The sequence below is a fragment of the Myxocyprinus asiaticus genome, chromosome 50, assembly GCF_019703515.2.
Source record: "Myxocyprinus asiaticus isolate MX2 ecotype Aquarium Trade chromosome 50, UBuf_Myxa_2, whole genome shotgun sequence".
NCBI lineage: Eukaryota > Metazoa > Chordata > Actinopteri > Cypriniformes > Catostomidae > Myxocyprinus > Myxocyprinus asiaticus.
Genome location: NC_059393.1, coordinates 3,063,798 through 3,080,299, shown reverse-complemented (window position 1 = coordinate 3,080,299; position 16,502 = coordinate 3,063,798). Strand labels below are relative to the sequence as shown.

Below are 16,502 nucleotides of genomic sequence, written 5' to 3'. Positions count from 1 at the left end.
TGAGATGCACCTGTACATGGTATGTAACCAGGAAAAATAGTGTTTAAAACTAAGCTGGTATGTCATGTCGCTCTGTCAATCTCTGATGATTATTTCAAGATCTCTGCACCGTGTTACATTGTTTTGGAACTTGTTTTATTTGGGATCATCTGCTGTAAGTATCAATATTCCATTTCCCATATTCTGTGTATGTTTCATGAAGTCATAAGCGAAAAGGCGACAAAAACATAAAAATGGCAAAATATAGTTGCTTACATCAGATGATCCCCTTTAAGGGTTTTTGAGTGAAACTAATGTGGTTGTTGTATTTTGAGTTGAGACTTTTCCATTATGACACATAGGGGTGTGACAGGATCTCGTGCCACCAGATCTTGCGATATTAAAATGTGACGATATTTCTCATTGAAGTGAAAAGCTGTCTCACGATATCAGCATGACGGAGTGTGAGGGTGAAATTAGCATAGAAGTTGCCCCCGCCACTTTTAAATTGTTTGTGTGGCAGCATTTTAGGTACCCGGTGGAAACAATAAACGGCGACAGAGTGACAGACAAGACATGAACAAAGGCTGTGTCTCGTTTGGAAGGCTGCGTCCTCCGGAGGTCGCATTTATCGGCCGCATACGTCATTGAGGCTGTCTCGTTTAAATTTTTTTATCTTTTTTTTCTTATTTTTTATCTATTGTCAATGCCTTTTATGTATATGCACTTACATTTATACAATTGTTAACCTTTTTTGCATTCCCAATAAAAAAACGAAACAAAAAAAACCAATGAAACGAGACAGCCTCGATGACGTATGCGGCCGACAAATGTGACCTCCGGAGGACGCAGCCTTCCAAACGAGACACAGCCAATATGTAAGCACTGTAAGAAAATAGTGCCGTACACCGTGGCTAACACAAGCACTATGCAAAGACACCTACAGAACCACCACAGCTCTCAACTAAAATCAACCAGGTCTGAAGAGACTCATGTGAAATCATACAGGAGAGAAGCCAGTCAGTTGAGTTTGTGGCAAAACCTTTTACAGTGCTTGCATGTTGTTCTGTCTTTTACTGCATATGATAATCATACTCAGAAAGTAGAACTAAAGTGACATTCATTACAAGATGATTAGTTAAAACATTTCAAAATGCACCTGCATTGTTTTGCATTTTGTGACTTTTTTCCAGTCATATACACTACCGGTCAAAAGTTTTGAAACACTTGCCTGAAATGTTTCTCATGATCTTAAAAATCTTTTGATCTGAAGGCGTATGCTTAAATGTTTGAAATTAGTTTTGTAGACAAAAATATAATTGTGCCAGCATATTAATTTATTTCATTATAAAACTAAAATTTATTAAAAAAAAAAAGTTTTTGAAATTGATGACTTGGACCAAATAATAAAGAAAAGCAGCCAATAAGTGCCCAACATAGATGGAAACTCCTTCAATACTGTTTAAAAAGCATCCCAGAGTGATACCTCAAGAAGTTGGTTGAGAAAATGTCAAGAGTACATTTCTGAAAATTCTAGGCAAAGGGTGACTACTTTGAAGATGCTAAAATATAACACAGTTTTGATTTATTTTGGATTTTGTTTAGTCACAACATAATTCCCATAGTTTCATATATGTTATTCCATAATTTTGATGACTTGATGATTTATATAAAAAATTATAATAAAGAATGAGTAAGTGTTTCAAAACTTTTGACCGGTAGTGTATATAGTCTTAAAATATCATCTCGTCTCATTCTCGTGAACCCAGTATCATGTATCGTCTCGTCTCGTGAGCTAATAATAATTAATAATAATTAATTATAATAATTATAATTTTCTTTATTTATCACACATTATACATTTGCACATATACAGTGAAATTCTTCTTTTTCACATATCCCAGCTAGGCTGGGGTCAGAGTGCAGGGTCAGCCATGATACGGCGCCCCTGGAGCAGATAGGTTCAAGGGCCTTGCTCAAGGGCCCAACAGTGGCATCTTGGCAGTGATGGGGCTTGAACCCCCGACCTTCTGATCAATAACCCAGAGCCTTAACCGCTGAGCTACCACTGCCCCCACCTAAGTGTATTGTGAGCTACTGTGAGCTAAGTGTATCGTCACACCTCTAATGACACATGAATATCTGATCTGTTTGATGTTTTAACCTATTTGCATTTTGATTAATTTGATCATATTAAATAAAAAAATGGAACGGTCACAGATGAGCGCTGAAACAAGCGTCTGTGAATGATACGGAGTACATGCATGTATACACATTTTTATTTCTTATTCAAATCAGCATACATCCATAATATTGTCAAACTTCTGATTCACATTGCATCCACCAAACTTTCAATAAAAGCAGTAAAGAGTTGCTCAGATTGTGAAATCCGGAGTCCAAACTTGGAAACAACACCTATTTTGTTTCAACTGATACATTTGTAATTAATTAGCTGGCAACTCCAGTTTAAAGAGTTAAAATGCAAAAAGTTGTTGTTGGATATTTTTGTTGGCTGCAACGAGCTGTGGATTAATGTTATCTGTATCTGCCACAATGAGCTGTAATTTATCGGTTATTTTTGGTATCGGCCACAATGAGCTGTGAATTTTAAGGCATTGCTCACAATGAGCTGTGAATTATCGGTTATTATTAATATTGGCCACAACGAGCTGTGATTTATCGTATCAGCCACAATAAGCTGTGAATTATTAGGCATTGCTCACAATGAGCTGCAAATTATCGGTTATTATTAGTATCGGCCACAATGAGCTGTAAATTATCGGTTATTTTTGGTATCGGCCACAATGAGCTGTGAATTATCGGTTATTATTGGTATCAGCCACAATGAGCTGTGAATTATCGTTATTATTGGTATCAGCCACAATGAGCTGTGAATTAACTGTTATTACTGGTATCTGTCACAGTGAGCTGTGAATTATCGGTTATTATGGTATTGGCCACAATGAGCTGTGAATTATTCATTATTAGTATCGGTATCAGCCACAAAAAGCTGTGAATTATCTGTTATTATTGGTATCGGCCACAATGAGCTATGAAGTATCAGGTATCGTTTCAGCCACAATAAGCTGTGAATTACTGGACATTGGTCACAATGAGCTGTAAATTATCAGTTATTATTGTTATCGGCCACAATGTGCTGTGAATTATTGGTTATTATTGCATCAGTCACAATGAGCTGTGAATTATCGGTAATTATTTTTATCGGCCACAATTATCTATGAAATATTAGTTATCGTATCAGCCACAATGAGCTGTGAAATATCAGTTATCAATGCATCCCTGGTACTTGATTCTGTCACACTAGTCTCATATTAACACTTGTAACACATGTTTGTGTTACAGTTATAATTTTAAAATGGGGTAAATTTTATTAATTTAATAATTTAAATGTTTATTTTTGCTTTCAATTATTTATACAGTCACTGTAAATGCATTTCCTATTCTTTTTTTACACATTGAGGGATAAGTCAACAAAAAAGTATGTAAACCCATTTTTATGTAAACTGTTGCATTCAGTTAAATGCATTAATATACATAAGAAAGATTTTAGAAATTATTTACACAGAAACTTGTTCTGCTCATCGCTTCTGAATGAGGCTCAATATGGATAAATGACACTTCCATAGTACATGAATGTGGTTGATGATTTTCTCTGTAAACATCAACAGAGAGTTTGAGATGTCTTTGGGCATTGGATCAGGACCATGTTCATCCAGATTTTGAGCATATATGCTTTGTTTGTGTTGTAGAACTCGGTCTATCAGAGCATCAGTGTAGGAGAATAGTTTGACCCTTTCCCCCTCAGATTTCCATATAAAAATGTGTCTCCTCACACACAGAGTTCTCAGAGATTGACTTGTCAAGGGCCCCTGTGTGTCTTAAACAAATGATCTGTACATCTGTCACCTCTGTAAATGCTTGCACGGTCTGCAGACTGACTTCCTCTTGATGATATGATCACTGTCTGCCTCTATGTGTCGTCAGAGTTGTTTATTTAAAACTGAATGACTCCAGGTGTAGTTGTGTTGAATGTGTGAATGCTGATGGCCTGTAGTGGTCCTGCACCCATACCCTTCATTCGTCTTTCAGGTCAAAAGAAAGTTCCCTGTTTCTACCTTTGTCTGTCTATCAAAATCACATTAAAGAGGAAGGCAATGCAAATTTGTTCACTTCTTTTATACAGGAAGAATGACAAACATAATTATTGAGGCTGCCAAAGTTACTGTCATGTTAACTTTTGAGAAATTAAATATGTTTTATGTTGTTAAATGTAACATATTTGAACAATTTGACAAAAAAGGTAACACAAGTAAAGCGTGTCCCTAGGCATGACTCGAAGCAGGTCACCCCCTTAACTGTGGCAAAGTCACTGTAACTCACAACTTTGAATGGCTTATTGCTTTTATACAATGGTGGCAACAGCAATATGACAAAAACACCAATCTTCAATGAACAGTTACATTTATTAATAATAATAATCTGAAATATACCTACAAGCAGCAATAACATGGCCAAGCATGGAACTGCAACAATGGCAATATTATTTGATTGCCTAAAATGATAACCAGATATGGTATAATTAATGTGGATTAAAAGCCAGTAGAATTACTTAAAACTAATGCTGTAGATTTAACAAGTTAATTCATTGCAATTAATTATATAAAAAAATAAAGCGTTATGAAAATTAATCAATTAATCATGTCCCCGAATCGTAATGTTTAAATAAAGTTACCATCAGAGAAATTCAGGCTTAAAGTAACACCTGTTTTCAGCAGGGGGCAGTAAACTCCAGCTGTATTGGCAATGCGCAGCTGTACAGAGATCAAACAGCACTCAGGTCTGCTTGATGCTAGCGACAGCACAAGATAAGGGCTTGTTCTTGCAATCAAACATAGCTGGACGGAGCTTAATTCTGAATGCAGAGTTCTCGAGACATGTATTTTCTCAATTTTAAACTATGTTTAACTTGACACAGCAACCTAAAAACGCTGTTTATTATGCAACGCAACCAAAGATGCTAAAAAAAGCATCCGTCTGACGCAGGTGTTTATTGACGAGTCCTTAGAAAAGCCCTTAAAATAAATGTATCTTGGACAGATTGACGAATTCAATTGCAAAATGGATTGCTGTGGACTGCAGGCCAATGATAGGCTTACGGTATGTTCAATAATATGGAAATAAACAATATATTGCCTTCTATAGCCAATTTTTTATTGTCTTATCAATGCTTTACTCATCTGCCACAATAATGTAATGCATATAATTTGTCTAAATTAATTATGTACAAAATAAATTATAATTATTTAAATATAATTATGTATAATTGTTTGATAATTATATATTGAATTATTGTTATTTGGGGGCCCTTCTTGGCAAATATTTATATATGATATTAATTGAGATTAATTTGATTAATCTATGATGTAATTCATTCGATTAAAAATTTGAATCGACTGACAACCCCTCTTAAAATGTAAATAAGACTGCTTATAAATTTTGACCAATAGGTGAAGCTATCACCAAATGTATGTGGCATTGTCAGGGCATGGTCATAATGACACCTGCAAAGTTTCATGTCAATATGTTAAACATCACTGAGATACAATCTCAGATCCTGTTGACATCTTGCATTCAAATTCAGTGATGCATTATACAAGAATGGTTTGGTCTGTCAAAACGTTTGCAATAAAAAAAATATATTTTTCATATTTCTTGACCAGTAGGTGGCACTGTCCTCAAACTTCTCAGTAACCCTTAGGGCATGATGGCTATGATATATACCAAGTTTTGTTTCAATACACCAAAGCATTGACAAGATTTACAGTAGCTTTGCAACCTCTTTGGCATGCTCGCCGTCAAATTCATTGAAGCATTATATGAGAACAGTTTGGACTATTGAAAAGCTTTTGATAGCTTTTTGTCTTCCGTGTCCGTAGATGATACCTGCCAAATTTTGTGCCATTCAAATAAACAGCCTAGCAAAAGGTTTTCAAAATGGTGAAAAATCTTGTTTCGAGGCCTTGTGGTTAAAAAGTTCTTTGCATAAACAAATGCAAATTTGAACTGTTGGTGGCGTTAGAGGGTTAGAGATGGAGACCCCAAATTTGTCATGGTATAAGTTCAGACTGTCCTCTGTAAGTGTGCCAAATTTGATAACTTTTCTCTGAACCGTTCCATGGGCCACCATAGACTTCAGTGGGGGAAGAAGAAAGTTAAGATACCTTCGATGCTTGGTCCCTAATAAACAATTCTTTTGCCAAGTAATATAGTGCAATTTACTAACTGTAAGCTCTATTCGGTTGCAAAGAAATGTAACAACTTGGCGCATAAATATAGAATGTATAGGTGTGTGTTTATTGGCACTTTACAACTTCAAACACAGCTTATCCAATCAAAATGTAGAGTCAGAACTATTCGGTTTGTGTTACCAAAAATATTTCCAAAATGCATTAACGAATAGAAGTTTTTAAAAGAAACAAGTGTATAGAGGCAAATTTCAGGAAATCTTAATTTTTTTGATTGTGTAAACGACAAAAATCATGAGATTAATCCTAATTATTTTGAACCACTGACAGCCCTAGTAATTATATACTTTGCCCATTTTATTTTGGTAATGCTGAGTTGTATTTAGCTGTGGTTTAAGTGTTTGTTTGATTTTGTTTCTGAATATGAACTCTGATATTTTCCAAGGTTACCCATTGAAGGAGAGGCCCACGGTCGGGCGTACAGCTTGAGGTGAGGTTTAAGTAGATCCTCTGTGATTTGTTTAGTTTATGTCAAATTGTTGCTTTGGAGTGATTTGTTGTTACCCCTGCAGCCCAGTCGAGTCATGTGTTGTTTAAAATGATTCAGATGACAACTGTACATTATATGACTGCAGTGAAGTCTATATGTGTGTGATGTCATTTTTATCATTGTTTAGTATTCTGTAGACTGTTTTTGCATGTTTTCAAGTGAGAGCTGTGTTTTTATGCCCAGATCTGCTCTTTCTGTCCTCCTAATTGAAATGTAACATCTCCAAACAGCAAAGGGTTTGGTATCAGAGATTTAGCCTTGCATAGCCAAATCTTTGACTATCAGCATAAAGTCTGGTCCACATTGCAGCTCATTCTGGACTGCGAACTTAGACATGAAGAGATTATCTGAACGACATGTAAAGTGATCAACAGATTTTGTTTTTACTTGTTGTTTAGGGGGGATTGGTAGTCCTTCCAAGCAGTTATACAAAAACGACAGCAGAAAATGTATGTATACTATCAGAATCAGATTTTAGAATCAATCTGATGTTCTGACGTTGTTGTGTTTGTTGTCAGGAGCGGATCTGGTGAACCGAGGGAAGAGGGTCGCGACTCTAAGCCAAGATCACTTCGTTTCACGTGGAGTATGAAGACTACCTCGTCCATGGAGCCCGGTGACATGATGAGAGAAATCCGCAAGGTGCTGGACGCCAACAACTGCGACTACGAGCAGCGCGAGCGATTCCTGCTGTTCTGTGTTCACGGCGACGCCCGCCAGGACAGCCTCGTCCAATGGGAGATGGAGGTGTGCAAACTGCCCCGCCTCTCGCTCAACGGCGTACGCTTCAAACGCATCTCGGGGACGTCCATCGCGTTCAAAAACATTGCTTCGAAAATTGCCAACGAGCTCAAGCTATAAGCAAAAGATTTGAAAAGGAGATACTAAACTATAGGGAACAAGTTCACCGGGAAGTTTGAGCACCATTTTATGTTACTGCTTCTATAAGCTACTGCTGTAATGTTTAGTGGAGAAAAAAAATAACGAATGCTAAAGATGAAACGAGATAAAACGCCCTCGCCCAGCCTTCATGACCTCTTGCATATACGCCTGGTTTAAACGACCATCTTGCAATAATAGCTAACTCTTTCAGGGTCGGCAGGACAAAGTTGAATGAAATTTCGACTTCAAACCGACTTTTTCCACATGTACAGTTCAAGTATGGAATGTTTTTTGTTGTATTAAATTGATCATAGTGTTGTATAATAAAATACTTTACAGCCTACTCATGTGGAGGTGTTGTATAGTCACTTTTGAGCTGTGTACAGAACAAATTATGTTAAATGTGTCATACTGTAATTGTTTTAGTTTTCGTTTGTTTAGTTTCTTCCCCAATTCTTTTTTAGATTGTTTTGCAGAAACTGTTTTAACTGTTCTTTTGTAACCTCACAATCTCCTCTTGTTTTAAAGGGACAGTTCACCCAAAAATTTTAATCTGACCGAAATTTAAATTATTCACTTTTAATCCCCAAATTCTTTGACCAACCTCCAAAAGTGGAGCACAAACATCATTGACGCCAAAGTGGCATTGGTTCTCGTGTGTGTGTGTAGTAATGTAATGTGAAGTGGACACAAATGTGGGCTAGACGCAAGCTTTGGCAAAAAACAATGACTTCAATTTCAGTCTGTTCCTCAAACGAAGCTACAGTGTCACTTAAAATGACAAATCTTCGAAAAAATAACATCATAGATTGGAAACGGCCTAGTAAATATTGACAGAATTTTAAAACCTTTTTGGTTTAACTATTGCTTTTTTGCTATTGAGTGAGAATTAGAACATAACATTGAGGAATTAAGTGTTTTGTAATGCAGGCAGTGTATATTCCAAAGTCAGATGGTCTGGATGGTCAAATCAGTTTGTTGGATTGTAGGCATTAGTTCATGAGCATCTGGATTAACGGTCATTCCATACTACAGACTACACACTAAGACTAACATTATTATAGGTGATTTTTCATGCTGTAATTTGGAGCAAGAATGGGTCAGTTCAGAGCCATACTTTCCTTTCAAATCGATAATCGGCTTGAACTGCAACTCTAAGAAATGTATTTATTTAGCCATTTTATGCCTTTTAACTTGTTTTATTAACTGTAGATGGTCACCCAGAGCATGCATGACTTTATTTGTTGTTGTTCAAATGTAACTTGTTTTGTAATTAGTGGTTATGATGATGATGATGGATTAAGACCACTCAAACTGGGACATTTCTACTAGTCCTTTTGTACTGAGGTTAAATGTGCAATGCTGTCTATGTTGTATTACTGTAATGCTGATAAAAGAGGTCGCGACTGCACACTTTTAAGGGAAGACGAGATTCCTTAGTTGAAGAGAGAATTGTGGCAAAACAAATTTAAAAGGGCAAAGCTGTGACAAATTCATAGAGGCGTCGAATGTTGACTGTGATGTTCCATTTTTTGACGGTACATTTCCAGGACAGATTTCTTTTTTTCTTTTTCTTTTATTTAAGGCTGTACAGATAAAACTGTTCAGTTGGAAAGCAAAAGATGGCAGAGGTTCTCCAAAAAATGCAATTGACTCTTCAACACATTTTATCCTGCACACCCTTCCTGTTTATTCCCTTGACATAGTACTGTACATTTCTGCAGTAAAATCCCTTGGGTCACTGTGGTTCAGTCCCACTGGAGCACATTAAAGCTTACTTGAAATTAGTCTTTCATCTACAATGTTTTGTGTCCTTTTTTTAAATTATATTAAATATTTAATCATTGTAATATTTAGTCCTTTTAATTTTTTATATTATATAATTGTTTTTTTTTTTTGTTGTTTTTTTGCATTTTCTACACTACACTACATTGTACATTACATTTAGTTTGTAGCAACCAGTGGTACATATTACTGGCTGTAATGTAAGCCTGTAAATTCAAATGCTACAAAATTGCCAAAATTTGTTGAAACTTTGTGGGTGAATCTCACAAAAAATATCAAGAACATGACTGGATACAATTTCACCACTAAATGAAAATAAAGAAATAAGAAAATAATATTTTGAATAAAGACTATGAAACCTATTGTTAGAACCTTTAAACAAACACATTTGCCCCTCCCCCAGCTTACCGTAATTTGAAGAAAAAAAATACATATCTATATTTCCTTACTGTAATGTGACATTTTTTTTTACCGTAGTGTGAAATAAAATTAATTGTCATTACCCTAATGTGAAAATATCTAATTCTCATTAAATGTAAGCACTGTAATGCAAACAGAATAATTATATATTGTGTAATTCTATATAATTACAGCACATATACAGTAGCCCACTGTAATAAAAAAAATTCATTACTGTATTGCAGAAAAAAGTTTATTCTTAAGCCTCATTCACACCACCAGCAGCATCAAGTGACTCGATCCCATTCATTTTCAATGAGAGCAGAGCAACTTCAGGCGACACAAGCTGTAGTGACCTTTGGTGACAGAGATCGCCCTGGCGACCGACAAGACAAAGTTGAGAATTTCAACTTTATGCAAATGACAAACGACATTAGTGAGTGACTACCAATGAGAGTGAAGACAGAGGAACTTGCGTCATCCCCAGGCAGTGAGTGTGAGATAGTGCGTTGACTCGAGTGCAAGCAAGATGGAGAAGTTGCTCAGCAAAGCGACACCACTTTCCCATTCCTGTTAGTGACTCAGTGATGCACCCACTGAGAATCATGTTGAAAGAGCCTTAGTAATAGGTGATTCTTCTGTAAGGAACATGGAAATAGAGACTCCAGCCACTATTGTTAAATGCATTTCGGGGGCTCGGGCGTCTGACATCAGATCAAATTTACAAGTGCTGGCTAATGCTAAACGTAGATTTTCTAAAATTGTTATTCATGTCGGCACTAACGATGTCTGGCTTCGTCAGTCGGAGATCACTAAAGATAATGTTAAAGAGGTGTGTGAACTTGCAAAAACGATGTCAGACACTGTAATATGGTCTGGCCCCCTCCCTGCTTGTCGTGGTGACGAGGTTTATAGTAGATTAGTGTCACTGAATGGCTGGATGTCTGAGTGGTGTCCAGAGAATAGCATAGGATTTAAAGACAATCAGACGAGTTTTTGGGGTAGACCTGACCTGATAAAGAGAGACGGACTCCATCCCTCCAGGGAAGGTGCTGCTCTCCTCTCTAGTAATTTGGCTCATAGTCTTAATAGTGATAGTATTTGACTAACTGGGGCCCAGGTCAGGAAGCATCAAACTGGTAAATCCGAACATCTGCTAGCTGCCTTGAGACATCACGCAGGTCACATAAACTACAACACATAGAGACTGTATCACCTAGATATCAAATTTGATTAAGGTCAAACTTGAAAAAAAGCTGTAAAGGTGGGACTACTAAACATTAGATCTCTTTCAAACAAAGCACTAATTGCAAATTAAATTATTACAGATCATGGTTTGGATGCACCCTGTTTGACTAAAACCTGGCTTAAACCAGATGAATATATTTGTTTAAATGAATCTACTCTCCCAGGTTATTGTTATAAACATGAGCCTTGTCTGAAGGGTAGAGGAGGTGTTGCTACAATTTACAGTGAAGTTTGTGGTGTTACTCAAGAGGACAGGATATAAGTTTAAGTCATTTGAATTAATAATGCTTAATGTGAAACCATCAGATATAAATAAAATATCTGTTGTCTTTTGCCCTTGCTACTGTATATAGATCACCTGGGCTGTATTCTGATTTCCTTGGAGAATTTGCACATTTTCTATCAGATATCGTAGTAACTGTAGATAGAGCTTTAATTATTTGTGACTTTAACATTCACATAGACAATGAAAAGGACACATTGGGATTAGCATTTATCGATATTCTCAACTCTCTTGGAGTCAGACAAAATGTGACAGGACCAACTCATTGCCATAATCATATGCTAGATTTAATTCTGTCATATGGAGTTGATGTTGATACTATAGAAATTCTACTTCAGAGAGATGACGTTTCAGATCATCGCCTCGTCTCTTGTTTGCTGTGATTAGCTAATGTCACTCAATCTACACCACACTATCATTCAGGTAGAATTATTCTTTCGACAACTAAAGATAGCTTCACTAACAATCTTCCCGAATTGTCTCACATACTCAGTAAGCCAAAAAGTCTGGAAGAACTTGATGTAATAACAGAAAATATAAAGTCTTCTCTAACACCCTTGATAGTGTCGCCCCCCTTCGATTAAAGAAAATTAAAGAAAAAAGCCCCGTACCATGGTACAATGATCACACTCATGCTCTCAAGAGAGCAGCTTGGAAAATGGAGCACAAGAGGAAGAATACAAAATTAAAGGTATTTCGCGGTGCATGGAAGGATAGTGTCAGTAGCTACAGACAGGCACTAAAAGCTGTAAGGTCAGCATATTTTAGCAAAATCATTGAACATAATCACAACAAAGGTGTTTACTCAGTACTGTGGCTAAATTGGTTAGGAACAAAGCTTCAACTGAACCAGATATTCTGGTCGCAGCACAATAGTAATGACTTCATGAATTTCTTTATTGACGATTTCTTGGAATTATTCAATTATCTGTCACAGTACCTCATAAAACAGTGTCTCATAAATTTCTTCACAAGCAACTTCAATCCTTCACTGTCATAGGTCATGAAGAGCTAACAAACATCAAAAAATCAAAAGCCACAACATGTATGTTAGATCCAATACCAACTAAGCTCTTAAAAGAGGTATTCCCTGTAATCTCAGAACCTCTTCTTAATATTATTAACTCCTCGCTATCCTTAGGACATGTCCCAAGAAACTTTAAAATGGCAGTTATCAAACCACTTATTAAGAAGCCACAGCTTGATCCTGGCAAATTGGCTAATTATAGACCGATTTCAAATCTCCCATTTATGTCGAAAATACTAGAAAAGGTAGTGTCCTCCCAATTATGTTCATTTCTACAGAAAAATTGTACAGTATATATGAACAATTTCAGTCAGGATTTAGGCCCCATCACAGTACAGAGACTGCACTTATCAGAGTTACAAATGACTTGCTCTTATAATCTGATCGCGGCTGCATTTCTCTTCTAGTGCTTTTAGATTTTAGTGCTGCCTTCAACACCATAGATCACAACATTCTCTTGAATAGGCTGGAGAATTATGTTGGCATTAGTGGAGTTGCATTAGCATTGCTCAGGTCCTATTTATCAGACCGCTACCACTTAGTATGTGTAAACTAAGAATTGTCAAATCAAACAAAAGTATGGAGTGCCACAGGGATCAGTTTTAGGGCCTCTGCTTTTCTCGTTATATATGCTTCCCCTGGGAGATATTATCAGAAATTGTGGAATAAGTTTCCACTGTTATGCCAACAATACCCAACTTTATATTTCTTCTAAACCCGACAAAATTTCACAATTCTCCAAATTAGCAGAGTGTATCAATGAAATCAAAGATTAGATGGACAGAAATGTCCTTCTACTCAATTCCGACAAAACAGAGGTACTAATTATTGGACCAAAAACCTCTAAAAATAAGCCACTAAAATATAATTTGACCCTTGATGGATGTACTGTTACATTGTCTTCTACAGCGAAGAATTTAGGTGTTATATTTGATACCAATCTGTCCTTTGAAAATCAAATTTCCAATGTTTGTAGAACAGTATTCTTCCACCTCAGAAATATTGCCAAGTTATGACACATGCTCTCTTTGCTGATGCCGAAAAACTAATTCATGCTTTCATGACCTCAAGACTAGATTATTGTAATGCATTACTGGGAGGATGTATTGTAAGTTAAATAAATAAACTTCAATTGGTTCAAAATGCAGCTGCCAGAGTGCTGACTAGAACCAAGAAATATGACCATATTAGACCAATTTTATCATCGTTACATTGGCTACCTGTTAAATTTCGTATTAATTTTAAAATTCTGTTAACTACATACAAAGCTTTGAATGGTCTAGCTCCACAGTACTTAAGTGGCCTTCTACCATGCTATATTCCATCATGTTCAAAATTCTGGTCTGTTAATAATTCCTAGAATATCAAAATCCACAAAAGGAGGTAGATCCTCTTCCTGTTTGGCTCCAAAACTATGGAATAGTCTCCCTAACACTGTTAGGGTTGCACACACACTCACTCAGTTTAAGTCTAGACTAAAGACTCATCTATTTAGCCAGGCATACAGCTAATTTATCCATCAATTCACAATTAGGCTGCTTTAGTTAGGTCTGACGGAACCAGAAACGTTACTCAGAAATATTTATCATTATCTGTAACTCTGCAATAAATTGAATGGCGTCTATGCTAATATTATTCTATTTGTTTCCCTGTCTCAACCTTGGGATTCATAGTCGGCCAGATCCAGCTCCGTTCCTGCTTGGAGTCAGACTCCACTGCTATGTGTCGCTGAGTGATGACGACAAACTACAGCTGGTGCTAGCCAGATATCACTTCAGTCTTTTACAATGGACTTCAGAGGATGAACTGATGCCAACACTGTAAGACACTGGATACTTAATATGCCACTGCCTGAACCTTGGACTTAGGATGGACCCCACCGAAAATCACCAAAATGACCTGCCGGTTGAACTGCGATGCACCTCATTGATCTCTGCCTGCATCACCTTTGTTTATTGATGTACTACACTCTTGAAATAGAATACATAGACTGTCAATTAATTGCCAACAAAAGCCTTCATCAGCAAACTAACAAAGGACAATGGATCTATGTGAACTTCTGCAGTTAATCTAGGCTGAACTTCAAAGTCATTAGTCATTAATCTTACAGTTCATACAAAATCTTTGTTTAAACAATGGCCTTTAACACTTACTTAGTTTACTAATTTTAAACCATGACTTAAACTGCACATAAATAACTAATATTGGCATTATATTCATGTTGTTTAGCCAGAGGAGAACTGGCCCCACAGTGAGCCTGGTTTCCCACAAGGTTATTTTTCTCCATTAACATCTTATGGAGGTTTGTGTTCCTTGCCACGGTCACCTCTGGCATGCTCACTGGGGTTCTAAATACAATTATTATATAACTATTTAATTATTTATTTTTGTGCACAATTTACAATCATATTTAATCAAACTATACAATGATGACTCTAAGACTTTATAGATATTACGGTATCATTTTCTGTTAAAGCATGATTTTCTGTAAAGCTGCTTTGAAACGATGTGTGTTGTGAAATGCGCTATACAAATAAAAATGACTTGAATATGCTGCTGCTGCAGAACAAGTATGGAGACTTGCTTCTGCTAGAACATACACATACAGAGTTAAGCATGTGGAAATACTGCTGCTGCACAATTAAGCTGCCTTTCACTGCATACAATAGACTGGATGTCATTCATTTCCAATGGAGAGTTGCATTGGGACTGCATGAGGTTCCGACCGTGTGCGGATGCAACATTTTCGGATCCGACTTGAGCCTCGGCTGTGATAAAATATTTCGACTAGACCATATGCGACCGCCCGACCAGAAGTGATGTATTCATGCAAAACTATCAGCACAAATTGAGAAATATCAATAGAGTTTGTCCTAAAATATTTTCTAAACGCCTGTAGAAGTCAGAAATTATTGTTTACTTTGCAAATATCACAAACAGCTTTTGGAATTAAAGTAAATGTGTGATTAAATGTGTACACGTGTCATTTATTTCTGCACATGCAAAACCTACATATTTAAAATTACATCTATGAATTTCTGATTCATATTTGCTGAATTAGGGTTGTTGTTGCTGTTAATTATCATAATATATAAAAACAGAAATAATGATAAATAATACTATTAATAATAAAAAATACTGAGTGAATATTAATCCTGAATTTTATTTAATTAATTCATCTGATCAACAAAATCACACTCAGTAATGTCATTATGAGGTAAACCTCTGGTTGCCTCACCTTCAGTAAGCAAAATCCATTGCGAGCAAAATGACAATTCATCACGACTGCCACTAAGGGGAGAAATACGACAGTCGTATGCGAATGACGGAGATAGTGAAAAGGCGGCTTTAGACAAAATGCAAGACATGTTGCATCAAGCATGTAGGACACACTGCTGCAGAAATATACATTAAAAATAAATCCCTTGTTGCAGATCTAGACAAATGGAGCTGGGGTGCAGGTGGGTTTCAGAGAAAAAAACATATACTCGCTGCAGTTAAACTGGCTTATCTGCAAAACTGAGCAATGTAAATGTTAGACAAACAAAGAGATGAAAGTTGATTGGCTACCCGATTACATGTCAAAGGACCAATCAGCTTACACCATGCGAGCCGATTGGCTTAGCATGACACATGAGCGAGCCGATTGGCTAACAGATAACAAGCTCAAAGAACCTATTAGCTTGCACCACATAGAGTTGAAAAGCTGAAACTCTAGGAAAGGTTTAGCATGTTGATGTGGGAATGACATTTTGATAGGATATTGGTCTTGGTGGACTAGATCTGCTAACACTGCTGCTGCTACTGCTAATAAATACACACATAATTGCTTCACAATTAGACAAAATGCAGGACATGATGCATCGAGCATGTATGACATGCTTCTGCACAAAAAGACATTACAAACAATCATCAAACTAGATTAAACTCTAGTGACCCAACTCATAAAGTGTACTTGGACCAGGAAAGTCCATAGATTATTTAACTAGTGACTTAGACTAGCTACCTGTGAATTTATTTAATCTAATAAACTAAAATAGCAATGTGTGTGCAATGATGAGTCAGCGGAGTTGAGATCCATAT

The 16,502-nt window shown here is 36.5% G+C and overlaps 1 protein-coding gene across 3 annotated transcripts in view; it reads left to right on the top strand.

Annotated features, from left to right (window-relative positions):
- Positions 1-10,036, top strand: part of LOC127438689 (serine/threonine-protein kinase MARK1-like) — a 103,799-nt gene extending 93,763 nt beyond the window's left edge. Inside the window, exons 17-18 of one of the 3 annotated variants that reach the window (XM_051694457.1) lie at positions 6,691-6,735; positions 7,314-10,036. In XM_051694457.1, the coding sequence (XP_051550417.1) occupies positions 6,691-6,735; positions 7,314-7,656 (388 nt within the window). In that variant the 3' untranslated portion in view covers positions 7,657-10,036. The remainder of the gene's footprint in view (positions 1-6,690; positions 6,736-7,313) is intronic. The other 2 variants (XM_051694459.1, XM_051694458.1) reach the window with 2 other exon arrangements.
- The last annotated feature ends 6,466 nt before the right edge of the window (positions 10,037-16,502 follow it).